General features: G+C 35.4%; 1 protein-coding gene across 1 annotated transcript in view; it reads right to left on the reverse strand.

The window, feature by feature from the left end:
* The window catches only part of PREX2 (phosphatidylinositol-3,4,5-trisphosphate dependent Rac exchange factor 2), a 173,819-nt gene that overhangs the window by 50,746 nt on the left and 103,504 nt on the right, over positions 1–19,569 (reverse strand). Inside the window, exons 25-31 of the mRNA XM_005150790.3 lie at positions 19,081–19,288; positions 13,158–13,337; positions 10,295–10,389; positions 8,188–8,270; positions 7,762–7,852; positions 6,425–6,553; positions 1,445–1,486 (exon numbers count right to left, since the gene is read on the reverse strand). Coding sequence (XP_005150847.1) covers positions 1,445–1,486; positions 6,425–6,553; positions 7,762–7,852; positions 8,188–8,270; positions 10,295–10,389; positions 13,158–13,337; positions 19,081–19,288 — 828 coding nt within the window. The remainder of the gene's footprint in view (positions 1–1,444; positions 1,487–6,424; positions 6,554–7,761; positions 7,853–8,187; positions 8,271–10,294; positions 10,390–13,157; positions 13,338–19,080; positions 19,289–19,569) is intronic.

A 19,569-nucleotide genomic window follows, 5' to 3' on the forward strand; every position in this document is an offset into this window, starting at 1 on the left:
GTATTTTTATCATTATGAGCTGTTAGGCAAGCACCAATCACAAATGGTACAGGTAGGCTTAATCTTTCTCAGAGCAAGAGAAGATTAGGTGATACTGAGGTCTTTCCAAAACCTAAAATCTTTGCCCTCACTTTGTGATTCCTCTGCCTCTAGGAGGCTTGGCTCATTTTCTGCCTTCTCCAAGGAGCTGGCAAGACTTTATATGACTGGGTAAGTCAGCAGAAATAATTCTGTACTCACAAAACTGATTTTAAAAATATGCTTTTCTTGGACTCAACTATTCCTCAAAGCAACTCAATTCTGTCTGTTTTCCCTCTGAGATCTTCTCCAATCTTTTCCTTTACTACTGATAACAGTGACCACTCTTTTATAATCATTTTGATTTCATTTGCCAGCCTCTCAGGAATTCAGGAATATTTGTCATAAATGCTCTAACAACAACTGCTTCTGCACTATGACTTACTGTTTTCTGGTTTATTGAAAATTAACCCCCCTCTTCAACCTCTCCAGTTGTGCAGAATCCACTAATGACAGAATTTGTATCTTTAAAACCTCCACCCATCTCCAGCTTCAAAAATCCCACTGGCTTCTCCATGGTCAAAAATTTTCCAATGTCACAGCAGTGCTCAGGGATTTGAGCCCAACACACATTCTCTCTCCTCACTTTGCTCAATTTTATCCCTATTTGTCTAACAGCAGCTGACTTTCAGTGCCTTCCTGTTCTTCCTGCTCCTGAAGCAGCCCTCTTGTGTCTCCAGCACCTCATTTAATACTACTTGAACATCAGATACTGCATACAAGAGCACTTTGGGCTCTTTTTACAAAAGGATTTTTATAGAAAATAAATAATAAATTTTCCAGTCTTATGAAACCATGTAAACAGTGAAAACTGCTTTAAAAAAAATAGTCTGAGGTATTTTCTCAGGTCATTACTTATTTTAGAACACCTGAGAAATTACTAAGAACTTTTGTGATATTAGGAAGAAATCTGACAGTCTTTTACAGTCAAATGTGACTGCTTACTTGAACACTTACAGGTTTGAGTTACAATAGTAAGGTAAGCATGGAGATAGACGGAGATAGAAAAAAGACAGCAAATAGGATAAAGCATAACAGAAGAAAGACAGCAGAAGCAGTGTGCACAAACTCAGTGATAGTAGTTACTTCATCTGCCAAGATCCACAGGAAATGACAAGAGAAGGTATTTCTGCATTAAAAAAAAAAAAAAATTAAAAGAATGTGTAGTGTTTGGTAGAAGTATCTTTGGAATTGCTGTGTTCTTCAGGAATCCTCACTATAAACACAAGGGTAAAGTTGTTAATTATCAGGTTATTGCATCTGAGATTTTTTCTCTTTCACTAAACACAGTATTCTGTCCAAAAGCTGAAAACCCCAAACCTCAAACCATTCCCCATTTCCCCCACTCCCAAAAAAGCAAAATTACCTGTATATTCAAGAAGGGCCAAGAGGATTCGTGCCTTCACCTCTTAAAGAAAAAAAAAAGTAACATTGAGGATTGAGGTCATGGTTAAAAGTGTTTTCACAATAATAATTTCATACCAGCCTTAACCCCAACTTCCTGTGTAGGCAACCCTGATTTATACCTACAAAACAGTGATGAGTCTCAACCTCACTTAATTTTATATGATTTGATAAAATTGACAATAATCAAATGCACCAGGCTGGGAAACACACACAAAGAGGCAGCTATTATCACAGAACCCATGCTGCCAGCCAGTGGAAGTCCACATACGTCGAATTCCACTCTTAAACTTGATTCCCAAACTACCCTAATTCTTTCTTTTTTTGTTTTCCCTCTCCTGTTCCATAATCCTTATTTCAATATATACCAAACCATCCAGGAAAAATCAAACACCATTTCACTTTATTCTCAGCCTTCAGGATTTTATTTTGGTTCATTTCTTTTCACTTAATCTAAGAACTAAGAAGTACAGACTTAAAAAAAACCTCTTAATTTACACTGACCAAAATTTGGTTTTACACCTCTTTTTTAATTTTTTTTTTCTTTCTTCTGTTTTTAGGGACTGGGGCTTCTTAAAGTAATGAAGGCTGAAGGAAATTATTCTTCCCCTCTACCACATATGAGACAGAGCAGAAATCTAAATGATTTAAACCCACCATAGCAAGGAACTGCCAGATTAAAAAACTGCCATAACCTTACAGAATGTCAAACTTTCAGCACATTAGCTGTCCTACAGTAACTGCCTGAAGGAATACTCTGCTGCTTCACATCCTTTTGCATCTTTCCAAACTTTATTTCACACACCCAATTTTCCGTGCAGCCCTATTTCAAGCCCTTCTCAGTGGGCCAGTAGAGCTACTATAGGGTATACGGACATAAGACAATTTGGTTATATGCTGCCCCCTACTAAAAACAACCTTATAATAAGCTTGAAATCTGAATTGTTTGAAATTTGGATACAAATCAGATGATGGAACTGACATTGGAGCTGACTGTATCAACAGCACAGTCTGGATTCTGTGTGTACTTGAGCATATCTATGAAAAGCCAGAATCTTTCCCAAAGGTGACTATGCTTAAAAACAGAAGAAAACCTTTCAAGCCTAATCTTCATCCATGCTACACAAACATTGCAAAAAGAACTGGTAGTGCCTATGCTTCTGAAAATCATGCTCTCGGTATCTTGAATACAAACATCAAAACACCCTAAATTACTGGTTATTCTTAAAAATTGCTGGGAGATGGGTATTTCCTTAGCCTTCTGTCTTTTGGGGAAAACACAAAACCAAATACAAAACCCCACTTACAGAGATTTATAGCATCTTGGAGTCTGAACATAGCTTAGTAACTGAAAATACTAATTTCTATAGAGAAGTACAGCTTTTCTCTGAAGAATTTAGATATACTGAGGCTATAACCTGCAGCTTGATTTATATCAGATTTGTTGGATCTCTGAATTCAAAGGCATTTGAGGTATCTATAAATACTGATTCCCTGCTTATGGGAAAATTACAGGACACTGCAGATCTCCTTTATCATTGCAGTAAGTCTTCTCCATTTCAAAATATACCCATAGGCAAAAGAGTATTTTAGTTTAGACTTACCTGGGGTTGTATGTCAACTGTTTGCTTTTCAACAAATTCCAAATACAGTGGAAGTTTTCACCCCTTCTTGCTACACAGGAAAGGAATAGCTACCTAACAATTTCATTTTAGGTTATGTGATTTGTAATGCAAGATGCCTTCAATTTCTTCTAGTCCTAAACATTCGTTTGGCTCTTTTTGTTTGTTTTTATAATCATGCTATTCTGCTAATCTTTTGCCAGTAAAGGCTAGATTTAATTTTATTTTGTTTCACATATCTGAAAATATTTCCAAACTAAGACTGAGATTTGCACTGCATGTTTTATGATTTAAGTTGAAGTACACTTTTTATACCTGTAATGACTGAAAGGGTGCTTCACTCCTCACTTTTAATTTAAATCAAAATAGATGTCAACTTTCTCAATTGCACAGTTATTTCCTGTTTAAATTTAAAATTACTGTGCGAGCAAAATACTGTACTTTCTCATGCAGTTATGTGATTATATCTGACTAGAAATCTGATTTGCTCTAAAAAATCTCTTTTGACATCAAATTTTACCATTTATTCTTTGGGAAGAAGCAACTACAGAAATTTCTCCTCCTTTTTGTTCACTTACACCTTTCTGGTGTTATGGCCAGTTTTGGTAGCACTTTCCTTCTGAAGGGTCCTTTTCTTTCCAAACATCTTTCTTGTTTTCCAGGTTGCTACTCAAGTCATTCCTCAGCTTTTCCTCTAGTGCTTTCTGATTCTCATGTTACATATCGCATATGCATCCAGAATCCTGTACTTACATTCTTTCTCTGTTTGGTGACCACTGAATTCCTGCCCTAACTAATGCTCTCTCCTGCACCAAACCTTACTTCATGCTCATCTGATTTCAGTTAGATCCAGCTGGTGGTTGTATCTCAAGTTTATTTTATCCGGGGTAGAAATTTAATATACAAATGTATATATAAAAATATAAATTATATCTTTTTATATTGCATGTTTTTATATATTTAATATATAAAATTATATATTAAAATATAAATTGTAAAATATATATAATTTATACAGGCCAAAGCCATTTCAAATCACAGCAGTCTATCAAAACTGACTGAGGAGCACATTTCTGCCCTGAATCTTTTCAACACTGAATTTATATACCTGTCCAGACATGCCTTGGAAACTAATGCTTTAGAAGCAACTATTCATTTCCATTCTCCTACTTCTCCTCTTCAAGCTATTTGTGCCAGGGAAATTATAAGAGGCAAGGCTTTTGGGTATCCATTACATCACACCAACTCCTTGGTCCAACAGGCCAATTAAAATTGCAATGCAGATTCTCCGGAGTACCTCTCAGGACCAAGTATTACTGATATCAGTTTGGGGTGGTGGTGTGGAAGAGGAATCAAATTAAAAAAAAAATACAAGAGAATAGAGAGCTGTAAAGACTAATGGAGAATAAACAGTTTAGGATGTTAATTTTACATGTAAACCCATGTATTTGGTTAAGGAAATGGAAGAGAAGGCAGTTGTTAGAAATCTCTGACAAAAGCTCAAATGCTGTAGATGGAATGGGAGAGCCAAGAACACATAAAACTGAGAGGCAACTTCTGAGACACAGTGAGGAGAGACAGTAAGACAAAGTTTGTGCTGTCCTTGAACAGCACAAGACTAATGCCTTTTACTATTTAGCTCTCTGAATCATGCACCACTGACAAGCATGACAGTTACAATAAACTTAATTACTGTCATTTATTAACAGAGAAAACCTTTTTAATCCTAATTTCAAAAATACTAGATAATGCCTATACTATTACTGTTCTGTGAACACCAAGATTCCTTCTGATAAATATCACCATTAGAGACATATTGTAAAAACAGGAGTTTTGTATTTTACAGAGGCAGCAAGCCATTTGGACCTTCTTGAACTCTCCCACAATATTCTGTTGTAGATTTCAACCCAAATTTACCCGAATAACCTCATCTCAATATTAAGGGCATACGACCAATATTGAAATGGGTTACTATTCTATTTACGGGCAAAGAAGTTATGTGAAACCAGCCTGCTAGGCTTGGCTTTGCAAGAAGGGCAATGAAGGATTGACTGTTAAAAACACATTCCTATTCCTCCTGAACTGTGAAAGAAACCATAATTAATACTTGAATATAATTTCATTTAGGCTGAAGATAGACCCGTACCAAAAAAGACCCAAACATATTTATTAATTTTTCACTTAGTGACAGCCACCATGAAACTAAAAGAATTCTTAGTATTTGAGTGTCAACCCACTCTGATTGACTCAAAAAGCAGGAGATTTTTTTATGGTTGTTTTTATAATTTTCTAACCCAGGGTCTTAAAATAAGATTGTATCTGAAATGAGAAACACCAAAAGTCAGAGGAGGAGAAGTTTGTTTGCTTTGGCCAGTTGGTTTGTGGAGGTTTATCTTACTGAAACTATCACAACGTTCTTTTCCATGATCTGTAATTCAACAGTTTCTCCATGGGACACCATGAAAACTAGCGAACAAAACAAAAGCAACTAAGCATACACACAAATCATTTAAAGCTAGACATGACACAAGTTCTTCTTCCCATGTAGACTCCTAGTGAAAATAGTTTTATAAAAATAATTTTGCTCATTATTTCTGTTTCTCTATCAAATAGCACAGGAAATAAAGCAGAAGCTACAGCCAAGATTTTCTGGAGATGAAATCCCAGTTACTTTATTATCAAGCCATGAGAGAGAACAGAAAAACCCAGCTCACATTGTCTGTTGCTGGTGAAGAGGGGCAGACTACTAGGTAATATTTAGGGAAGGAGGTGGAGTGATAGGACCAGTTGTGATGGAGCAAGTGAAAATGAGTGCAAGAGGTTTGGCTTCATGACAGAATAAGGAGCATGATCTTAGAAGGATAATGATTCCATACCAGTGACAGATAAGAATAAGATATGACAAAAGCTGTCCTGTAGAGTCTTCATTTTCCAGTCAAGACAGTAGAAGAAAGTGAGTTTAATTTCAAGGAAAGACCATTTTGGTAAATAGGCCCCATGAAGTTCTGTGATAAACCAGTCAAGCCCATCACACTTTAGCAGCAATTGAAATAATATAACGCATGCTACACTGGTTTTCACTTGTCAGAAGAGACAATTTTCTCTTCGCTATCCAAAGGTAACAGGGTGAGCATGAGACAGCTGATATATACTCCACTAACCTTTCTATTAAGAACACAAAAATGTCCTGAAATTCAGACATTCTCCATAGACTACACTGCTTGCCTAGTAGCAATATGAAGCAGTTGTACCTCTTCCCCTTCCCCAGGCTCTCTGTCGTTAATGAAGTGTTTGTTTATGGTCACGTTGTTCTTACTAACCTTCAACAAATTTTCTGATATTCTGGGCAAGACTCCGGACGCTGCTGGGCAGGTTCCAAGGGTCTTGCTTGATGTGCAGTCGTAGCCTCTTTGGACAGTTAAGCTTTGGTTCTATTTCCTGCTGAAACTCTAAGCAAGGACAAAAATAATATTTTTCTGCTGAATCCTCCTGAGAAAGCCACAGTAAGACATTATCTTTCTTAAATATTTTCACAGCTCAAGTAGTCAACTTATTTAACTCTACTTAAAACTACTGTGATAGGTCTACAGTCATCTAAACTTCCTCCTTACTCAAGAGGAGCATTACCAAACATGATACTTCTGAACAAGGTACATAAAATAGAAAGAGCCTTTCAGAGGCAAAACTAATTTAATCACATAATAAATTAAAGAGAGTTTAAAAAAAAGAGAGAAACAAGAAAAAGAGGAGAGTATGTGGTCTTCCATGCAAATTCAGTGAGGGGGAAGTACTTCAGGCTTTGTAAAACCTGGTAAAGTAATTCTGCTCTGTTGACTTCAATAGGACTTTGGTGGTTTATAAAAGCCAAAGATGCACAATCTGGCCATATAAAATTAGTTTTCTTTGCCAAAAACACACATGCAGGATCAATAAAATAATGATCAAACCTATTATACATATTAAAAAAAACCCAAACCAAACAAAAAAAAACTCACCAAAACACCGAACAACAAAACCCAACCAAAACCAAACAAAACTCAGTTCACTGAAAAGTCCTTTACATTTTTCATCACAATCTTACAACTACCACCAGATACCTATTTATACATTTAGAATTTAGCAATTATGTGAGTGTGAGAAGGGTACCTGAAACTACAGGATTTTTTTAAGCAATTAATACACCTAAACATATTTGGCATAAATATTACTATGACTAAAAATTTACATTTTCAAATTACTCATAAGTCAACTTCACAAATAATCTACCTACAAAGAATAATAAAAACCTGACACTAGTAATGAAATAAATCAGAAATGGCTTCAGTAGTTGAGACAAAAAATTAATGAAAACACCTGCAATATATAAAACCTGTTTCTTGCTTCAAAAACCTGTGTAATTCTATAGTCAGCTCAGAATCTAACTAATTTAAAGTTCATGTTCAAACAAACCTGTAGTTTTTTCATATGTTGTGCAACAAAAGTGTAAGTCAGTTTCCAGCTAAGATCTATTTAAGAAGAATTTCAATAATCAATTACTGCAGAATAGGACAAGATTAAGCAAAATCACTTCCTTAACACCCAGCTCAATTAGTAGATAGCCATATCCATGTACCCTTCAAGCTGCCTTTTGATTCTCATAGATAGAATTAAATGTTACCTTGGAGGCCTCGACCTGGTGTGAAGTATTTTGTCTGCTCAAAGGCTCTCATCACAGCTGGTCCTTTCAGAAGACTGGCAATTGAATCAACCTGTTGGGATCAATGTTCTGTGAGAAAGATGGTTTTTACAGCAACAATTAGAATTTTTTTTTAAGAAATGCAGACCACGGAAGAGCAGCTTTGGATTCTTTCTTACCTAATAGCTCCAGTTAAAGTAACAAGCTAGGGAATGTTAGACTAAACCTAAGGACCTGTTTAATCTGCAGTTTTGAACTATTTACAGAAAACTGAAGGAGAATGAGTAAATAGATAACATCCCAATAAACAGTGGAAAGCAAGAGTAAAAAGAAAAAGAAGTATCTGCTAAAGACATCTTAGTTCAAATATGGACATTAGTACTTCAGCCAAGAAAAATAATCTCATACTTGACCAAAAAGATGCTCCAAACAGCTATGGAGCTTGTCCTGTTTATCATGGGAGATTCGAACACTTATGGGAAGTTCATCACCTGAAAAATATTTTAAAACGGAAAATTGTTTAGAAGTTTCAGCATATTTTCCAAAAATCTTTGTGGTTTAGATAATCTGCTTTGCACACGTAGTGATGCTTAGGCTTTCAGGATTATAGTTACTGCTCTCCCCATGCATTTCGCATTTAGTAGTCACTTGATATTACAGAAATAGCTCTTAGAGAATGGACCATATTCAAAACCCAACTGGACATGGTACTGGACAGCCTACTCTATATGACCCTGCTTGAGGGGGCTATTGGACTGGATAGCTTCAAGAAGTTCCTTAAAATCTCCACCATTCTGTGATCACAGCACACAATACTTATCTATGCCAGAAAACATCCTAAACACCAGACTAAATGGCTAAGTACTGTGAACCTAATACAGCAGACCACAAAGTAACTGAAATGCAGTCACCATAAGATTTTTATAGGGATAAAAATTTAAATACATTTCTACAGATGATTCACAGTCTTTATCTTCTTAGTAATTATATAGTTCTGAGATTTTAGTAATTAAAAAAAATGCAGCATCCAAATCCTGTATTTGATATGAAGCTTTTAGTAGTATATACAACATCATTTCTTAACATAATACAAAGGAGAAAGACTCTCTGAGGTCACTGCTGTCACTCACTTGCTCTCTCAGACAATGGGTGATGCAACCTGAACTCCTTCAAAAGCTGTGACAAATTGAGCTTAGAACTGGTTTTTCTCCTTGCTGTTGCAGTGACAGATAAGAAGTAGCCACTTGATAATTTATAATCCAAATTTATTCATGGTCAATCTAGACTCATTTTTCTCATGTCAGTGAAGCACTTAAATAGCACTTTTCTTTCCTTGGGTTTGGTTTTGGTTTTTTTTTTTTAATCTCCTTTAGATGTCCTTACAGGCAGTAGTTATAAGCCTTATAAACCTTCACAGGATCTTAATTGCAACAGATGGAGCATGGTGTCAAAGGGCCCTGATCTGGAGTTAACCAGGTTAGCTTGGGAACTAGGAGAAAATTAAGTCATCAGAAGAGTGGGAGTTTCACTGAGAAGCAGTATTTATCACCTTGAACACTGTATGTGCCCTTGGCAAGCACAAACATATTCTTTTGGACAGCTCAGTACTTCAGCTTGATACTGCACAAGTGCATACAAGTTGGACATAAAAAACTAAAAGAGTTGGTCTCCTCTTCTATTAACAGTTCTTTATGTCCTTCATCCTTTCCCCTCTATCTGCTCAGCTCTATAAGTATGTATCATTTCTGGAATGTAGCTGCTTAGAACTGCATTATTCACAAGGTATGTCAGATACCTTGCATAATGTCATTAATACTTGCATTTCCCAACTGAAAGTACCTCTCCTGGTACAACCAGTAATAAAACTTCCCTTCTTTAAGGCCAGGTCCCACTGGTGGCTCATATTCAACTAATATGCCCAGTTCTTTCTTTTCCTAAATCATTCCCAAATTATAAACTCCCAACTTAGAGCAAACTTTTTTTACTATTAGTCCCTAAGCATATGACCTTGTGCTTCATGCTGTTAAATTCTAACTCATTCCTATCAGCAACTGCATTTATTTAAATTCAATTTGTCATGGCATAAACAAGAACGTGCTTCTATCTGGTCTCACATTCCTTCCTACAAACATACACAGCCATATCCTGCCGTCTGGGTGCTGACACAAGTTGGGAGAGCGTTCCACACTCACCTAAAATGATCCTTACTCTGTGCCATATAAAGCACTGTCAAGGTCAAAACATTAAAGTGATTAAAAGCAATGACTCTAAGAGCTCTAACTAATTCAGTCTATTCAGAGAAATGCTGGAATGTTGATGCTCTTTCACAGAAGGACTCAGTGCAGCACTAGCTAGGCAGAAGCAAAATGATACATTTCTATTACCAAGGAGGACATTTTTTAAAACAAAACCAGCAAAACTGCCAGACAAATGAAAAAAAAAAGAAAAAAAAAAAACCCAAAACCTGAATAAAAGAAATGGATGACACATTCATAGCTGACTTTTCTAAACATACCTGAATCCATTTCATCACTGTGAAAATATGAACTGCACTGACTGCTACAAATGCTGGTGAACGAGGCAATGGAGTTCCTATTGCTGTTGCAATCACTTGAAAAAAAAAAAGAAATAAAGTCATGTTCTTTAACACAGGTTCTGTATCAAAGTTATTAAAAGTTCTTTTTCTTTTCCCCTTTTAAATGTAATGATGAGATAGTCTGTACAGCTCTTTATCAACAATAAATATCTGCGTACTTAGGCATTCATCTAGTTTGCAACTCTGCTAGGACTCAACATATCAGATCACCAAAACTGATGATTCAACTGTCTTCCTTCACCTTGCACATGAACAAGTACTTCCAAATTATAATATAGAACTTTCAGTGCAAAACCCCACAACTTTTCTTATACGAGCGACAAATTTTGTAACTGTGGCCTCAAAAATTTTTGTAACTCCACATTTGAATTACTTACTTCTAGGACGTGGCTAATACAAATGACAAAATACTCTGGTTTATGACTTGCAAAGTAGAGTCCATAATATGTTTAGAAGAGATCTGACCATTCGAGGAGCACCAAAGCTCAAATTACAAACTATTTTTCCCTGCCAGACAAAGTAAGGTTTATGATCCCATCTTTTCCTGTTTTTCATTTTGCTAGAGATAAATAGAAATTTACATCTGTTACTTCAGTGAAAACTTCTATGCATAGTATGCATAGTATATATATATATATATATATGCATGGTATAGTAAGGAGATCTGGGGATTAAAATGTGTAAAATGTGTAATTTTTTCTGCTCTTTCCCCTCAAAAATGAATTGTTCTGTACAGAAAATAATGGAAAACATACCTACTAGTGCAGCATGAGTAAAAGTTAGCCTTTTGTACTAAATCGTAAGAAGATAAATTTGAAGAAGATAAAGTAAAAATCCTAAGAAGAAAAAATTGAATTCAAAGCCTTCAGAGTTATTAAGCTGCATGAAGATCATTTAGTTTCAATGCAGGAAATGCTTAAGTAATTATCCAGCAGAGGGAGTCTTAAAAACCCAAGTAAATATAACGTACAAGTGTACCCAAAGGATATTTATACATAATGACCTCAATTTGGGTTTTATGAATTGGATGCACTCATTCATCAAGGCATGTATGCCTATATCTGTTTTACATATAATACTACAGTTATACAAGTACCAATGTTCTCCCTCCTTGATTTTTTTTTATTTTTGTAAATACAGAAGTAGTCTAACTAGTTTTGGCATGCCAACTTCCATTTCCTGGGTAAGGTGTAAGTTTTGGACCTGTAGACAGCCAGGTAAGTCAATAGGGAAAACTTTTCAATAAAGTAATACAATATAATTACAATCATATCCATTAAGTAGATGAAAAGACATAAGTAACAAAATGTTCCTAACCGAGGATGAACGGCCCCAAGTAGTATTAAGAATTTCTGGCTGGATATTAAGAAATGTTTTCTAACTCACTTATTAAAGTCTCCAAAGGGAGATGAAGGTTATTTAAAACTGGATTGTGCAAAGCACCAGAAAAAAAGTAACACAGGAAAATAAGAAACACAATAGATGCATTAGCTATCTCATTGTGCAGTATTGTAAGGTTTAGAATAAGACCCTACAACACAAAATAAGAGCATTCTAATGGCTGAAATTAGCCTACTAGTTTTAATAATCACAGTGGCATTATAATGGTATCTGAAGATATTAAGTACTGACTAATGTAATTATTTAAGAAAAGAAACAATATTCAATCTCAGTCCAACAATTGCTCTAAACTCACAGATTTTATTATTATTCTGCATATGGAACCCTAGATTTATCATTCAGAATCGACTATAAGTGACCAGAATCATAATAAAGAAAATATTTTGAACAAATTGATGCTTGTGTATTAAGTCACACCTTCTTTCTACACACCTATACCTTGTGCCAAGTGGGGAACTCCCCATCTGGTACAAGCACAGGCCACTGAAGCTGCTCCTGCACAGTCAGTTTGACACATCACGAACTTTCAGAAACCCTTAAATGTGCTTCAGTCATTTTGCTTGTGTGTTCATTATGGTTAGAATAAGATGGATTTAATCTGTGCAAATTATCTTTGTTTCTGTTCAAATTTATATGCATATTTCCATTTCTACTTTGAGACGGATTTCCTACCTACTATGCTGCAGTAATTAAATGTTAGCTTTTGAAAGAGATCTCAGTAACACAGGGTTCTGTAGAAACATGATGGCACTACTGAGATTCTACTTTCTGAGCATAATAATGAACCATGATAATGAACAAATAATGAACGTTTATTTTACTTGCAGCTAAAACTTTAATTTCTATTTTATATTGTGTAGTTTACCAATTCCTGTAAGCAACAGAAGATAATCTTTAAAAAGATTTATGTGTCCTATAATTACTCCTTCCTTTTAAAAATGTTACGTGTTTTCTTTGTGAATTCTTTGTATTTGAGATGAGATGATGGATACTTAAGAATGGAAGAAGGTGAGCAATATATGTTGAGAAACAGTTATTTTCTTTCTTTAGATCAGCAAGAGTAGAGGCCCTGGCATCTTGCTTTCCATAGCAGATAATTTGGTTTGTTTTTGGAATATAATACAAATTATTTCTGGGGTTTATGAGACAGGTAATCCAAAGTAAAGCTTTACAGCTCTGGCTGTGATAGGTTAGGAATACTGAGATTTAATATCTGATCTGTATTATTTTTAAAAAAGCTTATTTACACATCTTGATGCTAGTTATTCTTCTGTTAGAAATCTCAATCATTCTATTCTGATAGTCTTCATAATCACTTGACAGTGTACAAACCTACAGGTTTGATTCAGTTGGGAAATAAAAATATTATTAGTAAAGTTACCTGTAAGAATCCCTGTTGCTGATAGTATCATGACCAGAATCTTCTTGTTCATCACCTGTCATGCTGAAACAGACTTTCTTCCCATTCCTTTCCCCCTTTTCATTGTCACTGTCTGCTGGCATTAAAGGCTCAGGTGTTTTACGTTCTGATTTGGGAGAGTATGTTATTGAAGAAAGAAGGCTGAGAAAAAAAATAAACAGAAAAAGATAAATTCATGCCTTTCAAAAGTGAGCTAAAGACAGAATAACATTTCTCCTCAATGTCTTCCAACTATTCTATAATATGTGAATAGATTTTAATTCAAGACCATATCTATTTGAAAAAGGGGAAGAACGTGACACATTCTGCGTTAAAAAGTGTAACAGTGACATCCATTCCATTAGCATTACCAAATACTCAATCTGGTATGAAGATAATGATTCCAGCTGGGGAAGAAATACAGCACATTCTTGAACACTTGGGGTCAAATTTTATATTAACATGACTGTTTTTAAACTTGCACCATGCACTTCTCAGCACAAATCAAGAAAACAGACCAAAGAAGCTATCTGTATGAAAAGCATGTATATTTACAATTACTAATGTACCAGGCTTCCCAGCCTGCATCACAACAAAGGTGTTCTAAAAATCCTTATTAACGTTATCTGTGTATTTCCTGACAAAAAGTCTAAGCCACTATCACTAGTAAAACTGATTATTAATCTACAAGCTTTGTAAAAGTGACATCCAGTCAAGAAGAGAGAACAGGGCAGACCGCTACATTCAGACCATGCAATAGTACTGGAAGCAAAAGATTAATATTTTGGGGTGATTAACTCATACTGAAATGTTCTGAATTATTTTAAAGACAGGAACAGCTATAATGGGAAATCATCCTTTAATTTCTATTATGTAGAATGACATTTTAAAATCAGTATTTAGATATGAAAGGCAACATTTTTTTCTTGCAAAAAATTACCATCTAGCTACCTGAAATCAGAAGACACTGATGAAGTTGGGTTTTTTTCTGTAAAGTACTTATACCCAGTAGCAGAGTTTTATTGTAGGAGCTTTCAGAATAGTCAACTGCCAAACCTTTTACCAAATACATGCCACGACTCCAAAATACGTTAGAACTTTTTGTTTCCCATAATTTTTACTTCTGAATGGAAACTCTGGGAGATGCATGTATTTTGCAAACAAAAATGCTGCCCTAATTGTTACTAAGGGTTGTATTCAGAATTCTTCCCTTTAGTCTTATTTCTTGCCGCACATATTAGCATTGTTACATTACACAAAACAGGAATTCTGATTTTAAGTGGTTTAAAGATCCATCTTCATTTTGTGTGGCTCTGCCAGTTGAAGTAATTCATTCTTATCCTAACAAACGAAAGTTTGTTCAGCTACAGTGCAGTAGTGAGCTATAAATTTCTCTATTATTTCAACAAAGATATTCTACCAGAAAACAACCTGATCCTAAGCTGCTCTTGAACACTGAAGTTCCTGGACTGAGAGAAGTGACCTTTTGCATACAAAACATAGACAATGTGCTCAACACCATGTTCAACTATAACTTGTTTGAGTACAATTTTCTGACTCTCAGGAAGGGACACTTTTGAGAAAGAAATTAAGAAACCCCACATTTCAGCAATGTGAGGGTTGGACTAGACGATTTTTTGAGGTCCCTTCCAACTCTTGGGATTCTGTGATTCTGTGAATTATTCCTATAATGCTGTTTGTTGACTGTATAGCAATGAATACATATCTCAAATGGTATATCAACCTTGGTTTCATTGAAATTATGACCTGATAGATGTTAACACAGGGTTTGGCATTAACTTTAGGGAAACAAGTATAACAAGTAAAGCTTTTTAGAAAATCCTTTCATCATTTCTGCATAACTTCCTCTAGCTAAGAGCTAACAAAAGATAGACAGATGGGTATTTATCATACATACAGGAAAAGTTACTCATCTGAACTGTAACTGCAGTATAGAAAAACATCACAGAAGGTATAATTTTACTGGACTTTAAACCCACCCATCCACTAGACAGACATCTTTCGTGCTACATGATGCCTTAATACTTCCTATCAGCATGAAATCTCAATTCAGTTCTCCCCTACCACTTAAGTTACTAGGCAGCAGGATTCCATGAGGACGGGAAGAAAGATAGGGGCCGTATTTTGCAGCACTCTTCAGTTTCAGTCAACCTGCTAGGTGATACATGTTCTTGAACATATACTGAAATAAATGTGTTATGAAAATGTAAACCTTAGAAAAATCAGTGCTTCATACTTGTAAAACTTATTTTCTGAACACAAAAATACAAAAGGAATTAAAAAAGGGATTAGACAAATTCATGGCAGATCATTCAAACTATTCTTAAAACAAAAAGTCCATTCCAAGAAAACCTTGTAACACTGCCTGCTGGAAGGTGAGTTGAAGACAAGGTTTAATCTATACTTTTGCTTTTTCTTGCCTTCCTGCTTCTATGAAAACAAAAACAGGCTTCGGGTAGATCCATTCTGGTAACTTCTTGTGGATTTTGTTGTTGCAAAAAATAATCAAGAGTAAGAAAAAAGCATAATGAACTGCAATTTCAGCTTCTGAAAATATCTTCCCCTGAGTAACTGTTTGTCAAGACACAGACAGACTATTATATCCTCTTCTTTTATGTGACTGTTTAGTCACTGCTGCCAAGATCTCAGTAAAAGACTGATTAAGGTAGCTGGAGCTTTTCCTAAGGGAGCTTTTCACATTTTCTCAGCAGGCAGGCTCTTTTTCTAAGGAAAATTTTTTTGCTGAACTACCATGAACGAAAGCTGGAACTTTGGATAACAAAGTTCTGGAGCTGGTAGTTCCTGGGGCCACTGAAATGCTCTAAAAACCCATTGCAGGATCTAAAACACACAAAGCCAAACATGGATGCAAAAAATCCCCCAGTGATCATGCTTAAATAGATTTTTTTTAAGTGGTTGTTTTTTTCTTCCTGAACACAGCACATGCACATTGTATTTTTTTTTGCAGATGGATCTACCCTTTGCAGAATTATCTTAGGCATCTATCTCTCCTAGGAAAAATATGTGACTGAAGAGCAACTAACAGATAGAAAGTAGCTTTGTAACTATGAAGAACATTTCCATTAAACAGAGAAATTTAACCCTTGACAAAAAACACCCTCACATGTGGAATTAATCCTATATCCAACCCAAATCAACACAATCTTAAAAGTATGTCAGAAACAAACAAAACCTGCTGTGGTCAAAGCATTAAAAAATGAGACCCAGAGGCAGCAACAGTAAACCTACACAACCTGTGAGCTGCTTTTTGTTTTCCTCACTCCATGGAGGTTCAGAAAATGTTCAAGCTTCTCGTATACCACCAACAGACACCCTTCCAAAAAAAAAACCAACAAACCAGCAAAACCAAACAGCTAGCATCCTGGGAGCACACTGAGTGCATGTGAACCAAGAACACAGCAGAATCACCATGTAGAAAACAACTTGAGGAAAGACCACTTTCTCTGCAACACACCTAGCATCAATGGTGGGTATACAGCAATGGTATTAGAGAAGCACTGGCATACTATTAAACTATTTAAATGAGCAGTCAGTGGAACTTTGAGAGGCTGTGGAAAGGGTATACATGTCTTTGTGTGTGTGTCTCTCTCTTTCCATCTTATTTCCGTATTTCTTATGCAACCCAATCTCATCAATGAAATGCGACAAAAGTTATTATGAAGGTAATGACAGGAGCACACAACATTTTTTCCTTCCCATAATCTACAAGCTCTCACAGGCCTGCTCTTCAGGTGAAACACTTTTTTTCAGTTCATTTTGATTCATTCAACAGATCAGAGACATTGGGCAGATTACACTGTCCCAAGACTTTGGGAGTTGAGAGAAAGACCTTTGCTGAGCTAAACACAGCATAGAGACATTTAGTAACATGAAAATGCAACTTTTTTGCAGTATATATTACTGCTATAAGGGTACCAAAGAGTCATCTAGTAGCCCAATTTTTCTATCATTCAATATCACATACATTTAGAAATGTGATATCATGTTCCTTATTTTCTGTCCTCAGAAAACTATAATAAAGATTGCTTATAATAAGAAGAGATTCAGTACATAAAAGCATCTACTTTATTGTTGCTATGTCATAATAGAAAACAGAAGTTTGACAGACTTTACAATATTTAAGCATCAGTCTGTTCTAACATTTCCTCCTAACTGCTGAAATATGAATACTTCTAATTATGGCACAGCTGTTTGATTACCCTATCTCATTACTCTACCTTTTGGTTCCTAGTAGTCCTAACTTTTCTCTCAGGAGTTAATTAGTAGCTGTAACTATGTTCTAATACAATACACCATGTACTGCTGAACTGCTCACGACTCTTCCGCACTTTCAAGTCCCTTTGCTACCCTGCTTCCTGTATAGAACTGCTTTCCTCCACAGTAATTACACACTGGCAGTCCACCCAAAGCCCATGAGGAATAAAGCAAGAAAAGTGTCAGTCCTACAAATAGGAAAAGGTAAAATTTCCTAAATAAAACTATGCACCTACACTACCAGGTCAGTGTACAGGAAAATTATGAAATAAAAAAGTGAACCGTTGTGTTTAGTGTCATAACTGCATGACTTGCAAAATAAATATGAATATATATACCTGTACACACAAAATATATGTGTGTGTGTATTTATATATACATGTGTATTAAAGGGTCTGCTTTTGCATCACAAGCTCAAGGGAGTGAAAAGGAAAGGCGTGGTAGACTGGTAACTGGAGCTTCCTGAAATACTCACTGAACTTCCATATATAATTTTCTGACTTCCTTGATTAAGAGTGGCAACACAAGCTTTACAGTCATTTTTAAGTGCACTCAAGCACTGAAATTATCTTGAATTTAATAACTAATTAATCAATATTATCTTCAGCCTGATACTAAGCAGAATTATGTAAAGGCACAGAAAACAATGCTTTCTTTACAATCTTCAAGCAACTCTTATTTTATTGTACTATGTAATACATTACAACCACTTATTACTATGTAACTATTACATTACATTACTGCTAGAACAGTACAAAAAAATTCCCACTCAGTATACTTCAGTAACCGTGAACGGATAAATCATTGTATGGTCTTCAAAGTAACAGGAGAAGTAATAATAAACCACTTTTCCAAACTGAGGATACTGAAATATTTGCTTTTAAACTCAAAAAAGGTATTATTCATATTTTCAAAAAGAATAATTTCTGATACTTATATTACATATGGGATCTCTGAAAAATGAAAGACCCATCGTCCTTCTTCATCCTTCTTCATCCATCAATTCCCACACAGAAAATAGCCTAGCACACAACCCACTTACCACACAAATGGAAAAGCAAATTTTAAATCCTTGTTCTGAATTAGGGCAAACTGTGATGAGACTCTTGGTCTCTCACATTTGATTCAAGTGTCCTAATCACTCAACAATGGCTCTCCCTAAATCCACAGTTCTTCATCAAGGGAAATTTGGTTTTGAAAAATGTCCAACAAATTAATAATCTTCCTATAGGTGAAAAATGTTTTACCTACAAATTCATATTCAGGACTTTTCAGCAACAGCCAAAGAATTCAATAAAAACAATTTTTATACCTGTGCCCTTTGTTTCCATTCCTAGTGAAATGTTAGATTACAGGGTCCTTATATTCCTCTCACCTCAAAATAGTTAGTATTCCTACATTCTAGAGAAAATCTACAAACTACAGTGGGAAAAATCAGAGACACCAAGAAAAAACAAAATAGGATATTAACGACATTTGAATTTTTGGCCTTATTTCAATTCTATCTGAAGTCAACACTGATCCTACACTACACAGAAAGGATACCCAGGTTTATTGGTGTCTTCAACAGGAAAATTAAAGGCAAGCCCAGATGGCAACATATACTTACTCATCTATTTGACAGACACATGTTTCCACCTCTTTCAGTGCAGCTTGTAATTTGAACAGCAATTTTTGATAGACATCTTGTGTTTCTAAATCTTCTTCTTTTAAGAGGTACCTCAGACCGTGGCCCTCTTGCTGTCCAAGTGACTGTCCTGAAGGTGCAGCCATAGTAGTAATGGTATGCTGGACATAAATCATGGGATTCAGTTTACCTGGGAATAGTCCAAAGGTACATCATTATCTTTTTCTTCAACACACATTCTGAAGTCAGTAGAATATCTAACTGATATTGAAACATTTTCAATGCTTAAAACTTTACGTAATTATTTAATTTTGCATTTTATTTTGCCTATGAAAGTCAAGCTATTTAAGGAAAAAGTACTGTAGAATTATGACTAGCCTTTATCATGCTTTAAAATGCTTCTCCCGAGTAACAAGTGACAGGAAAAGAGGTAACGGCCTCAAGTTGCCAGGAGGGGTTTAGACTGTGTAT

This window comes from Melopsittacus undulatus, chromosome 1 (genome assembly GCF_012275295.1).
Source record: "Melopsittacus undulatus isolate bMelUnd1 chromosome 1, bMelUnd1.mat.Z, whole genome shotgun sequence".
In the NCBI taxonomy this organism is placed as follows: Eukaryota; Metazoa; Chordata; class Aves; order Psittaciformes; family Psittaculidae; genus Melopsittacus; species Melopsittacus undulatus.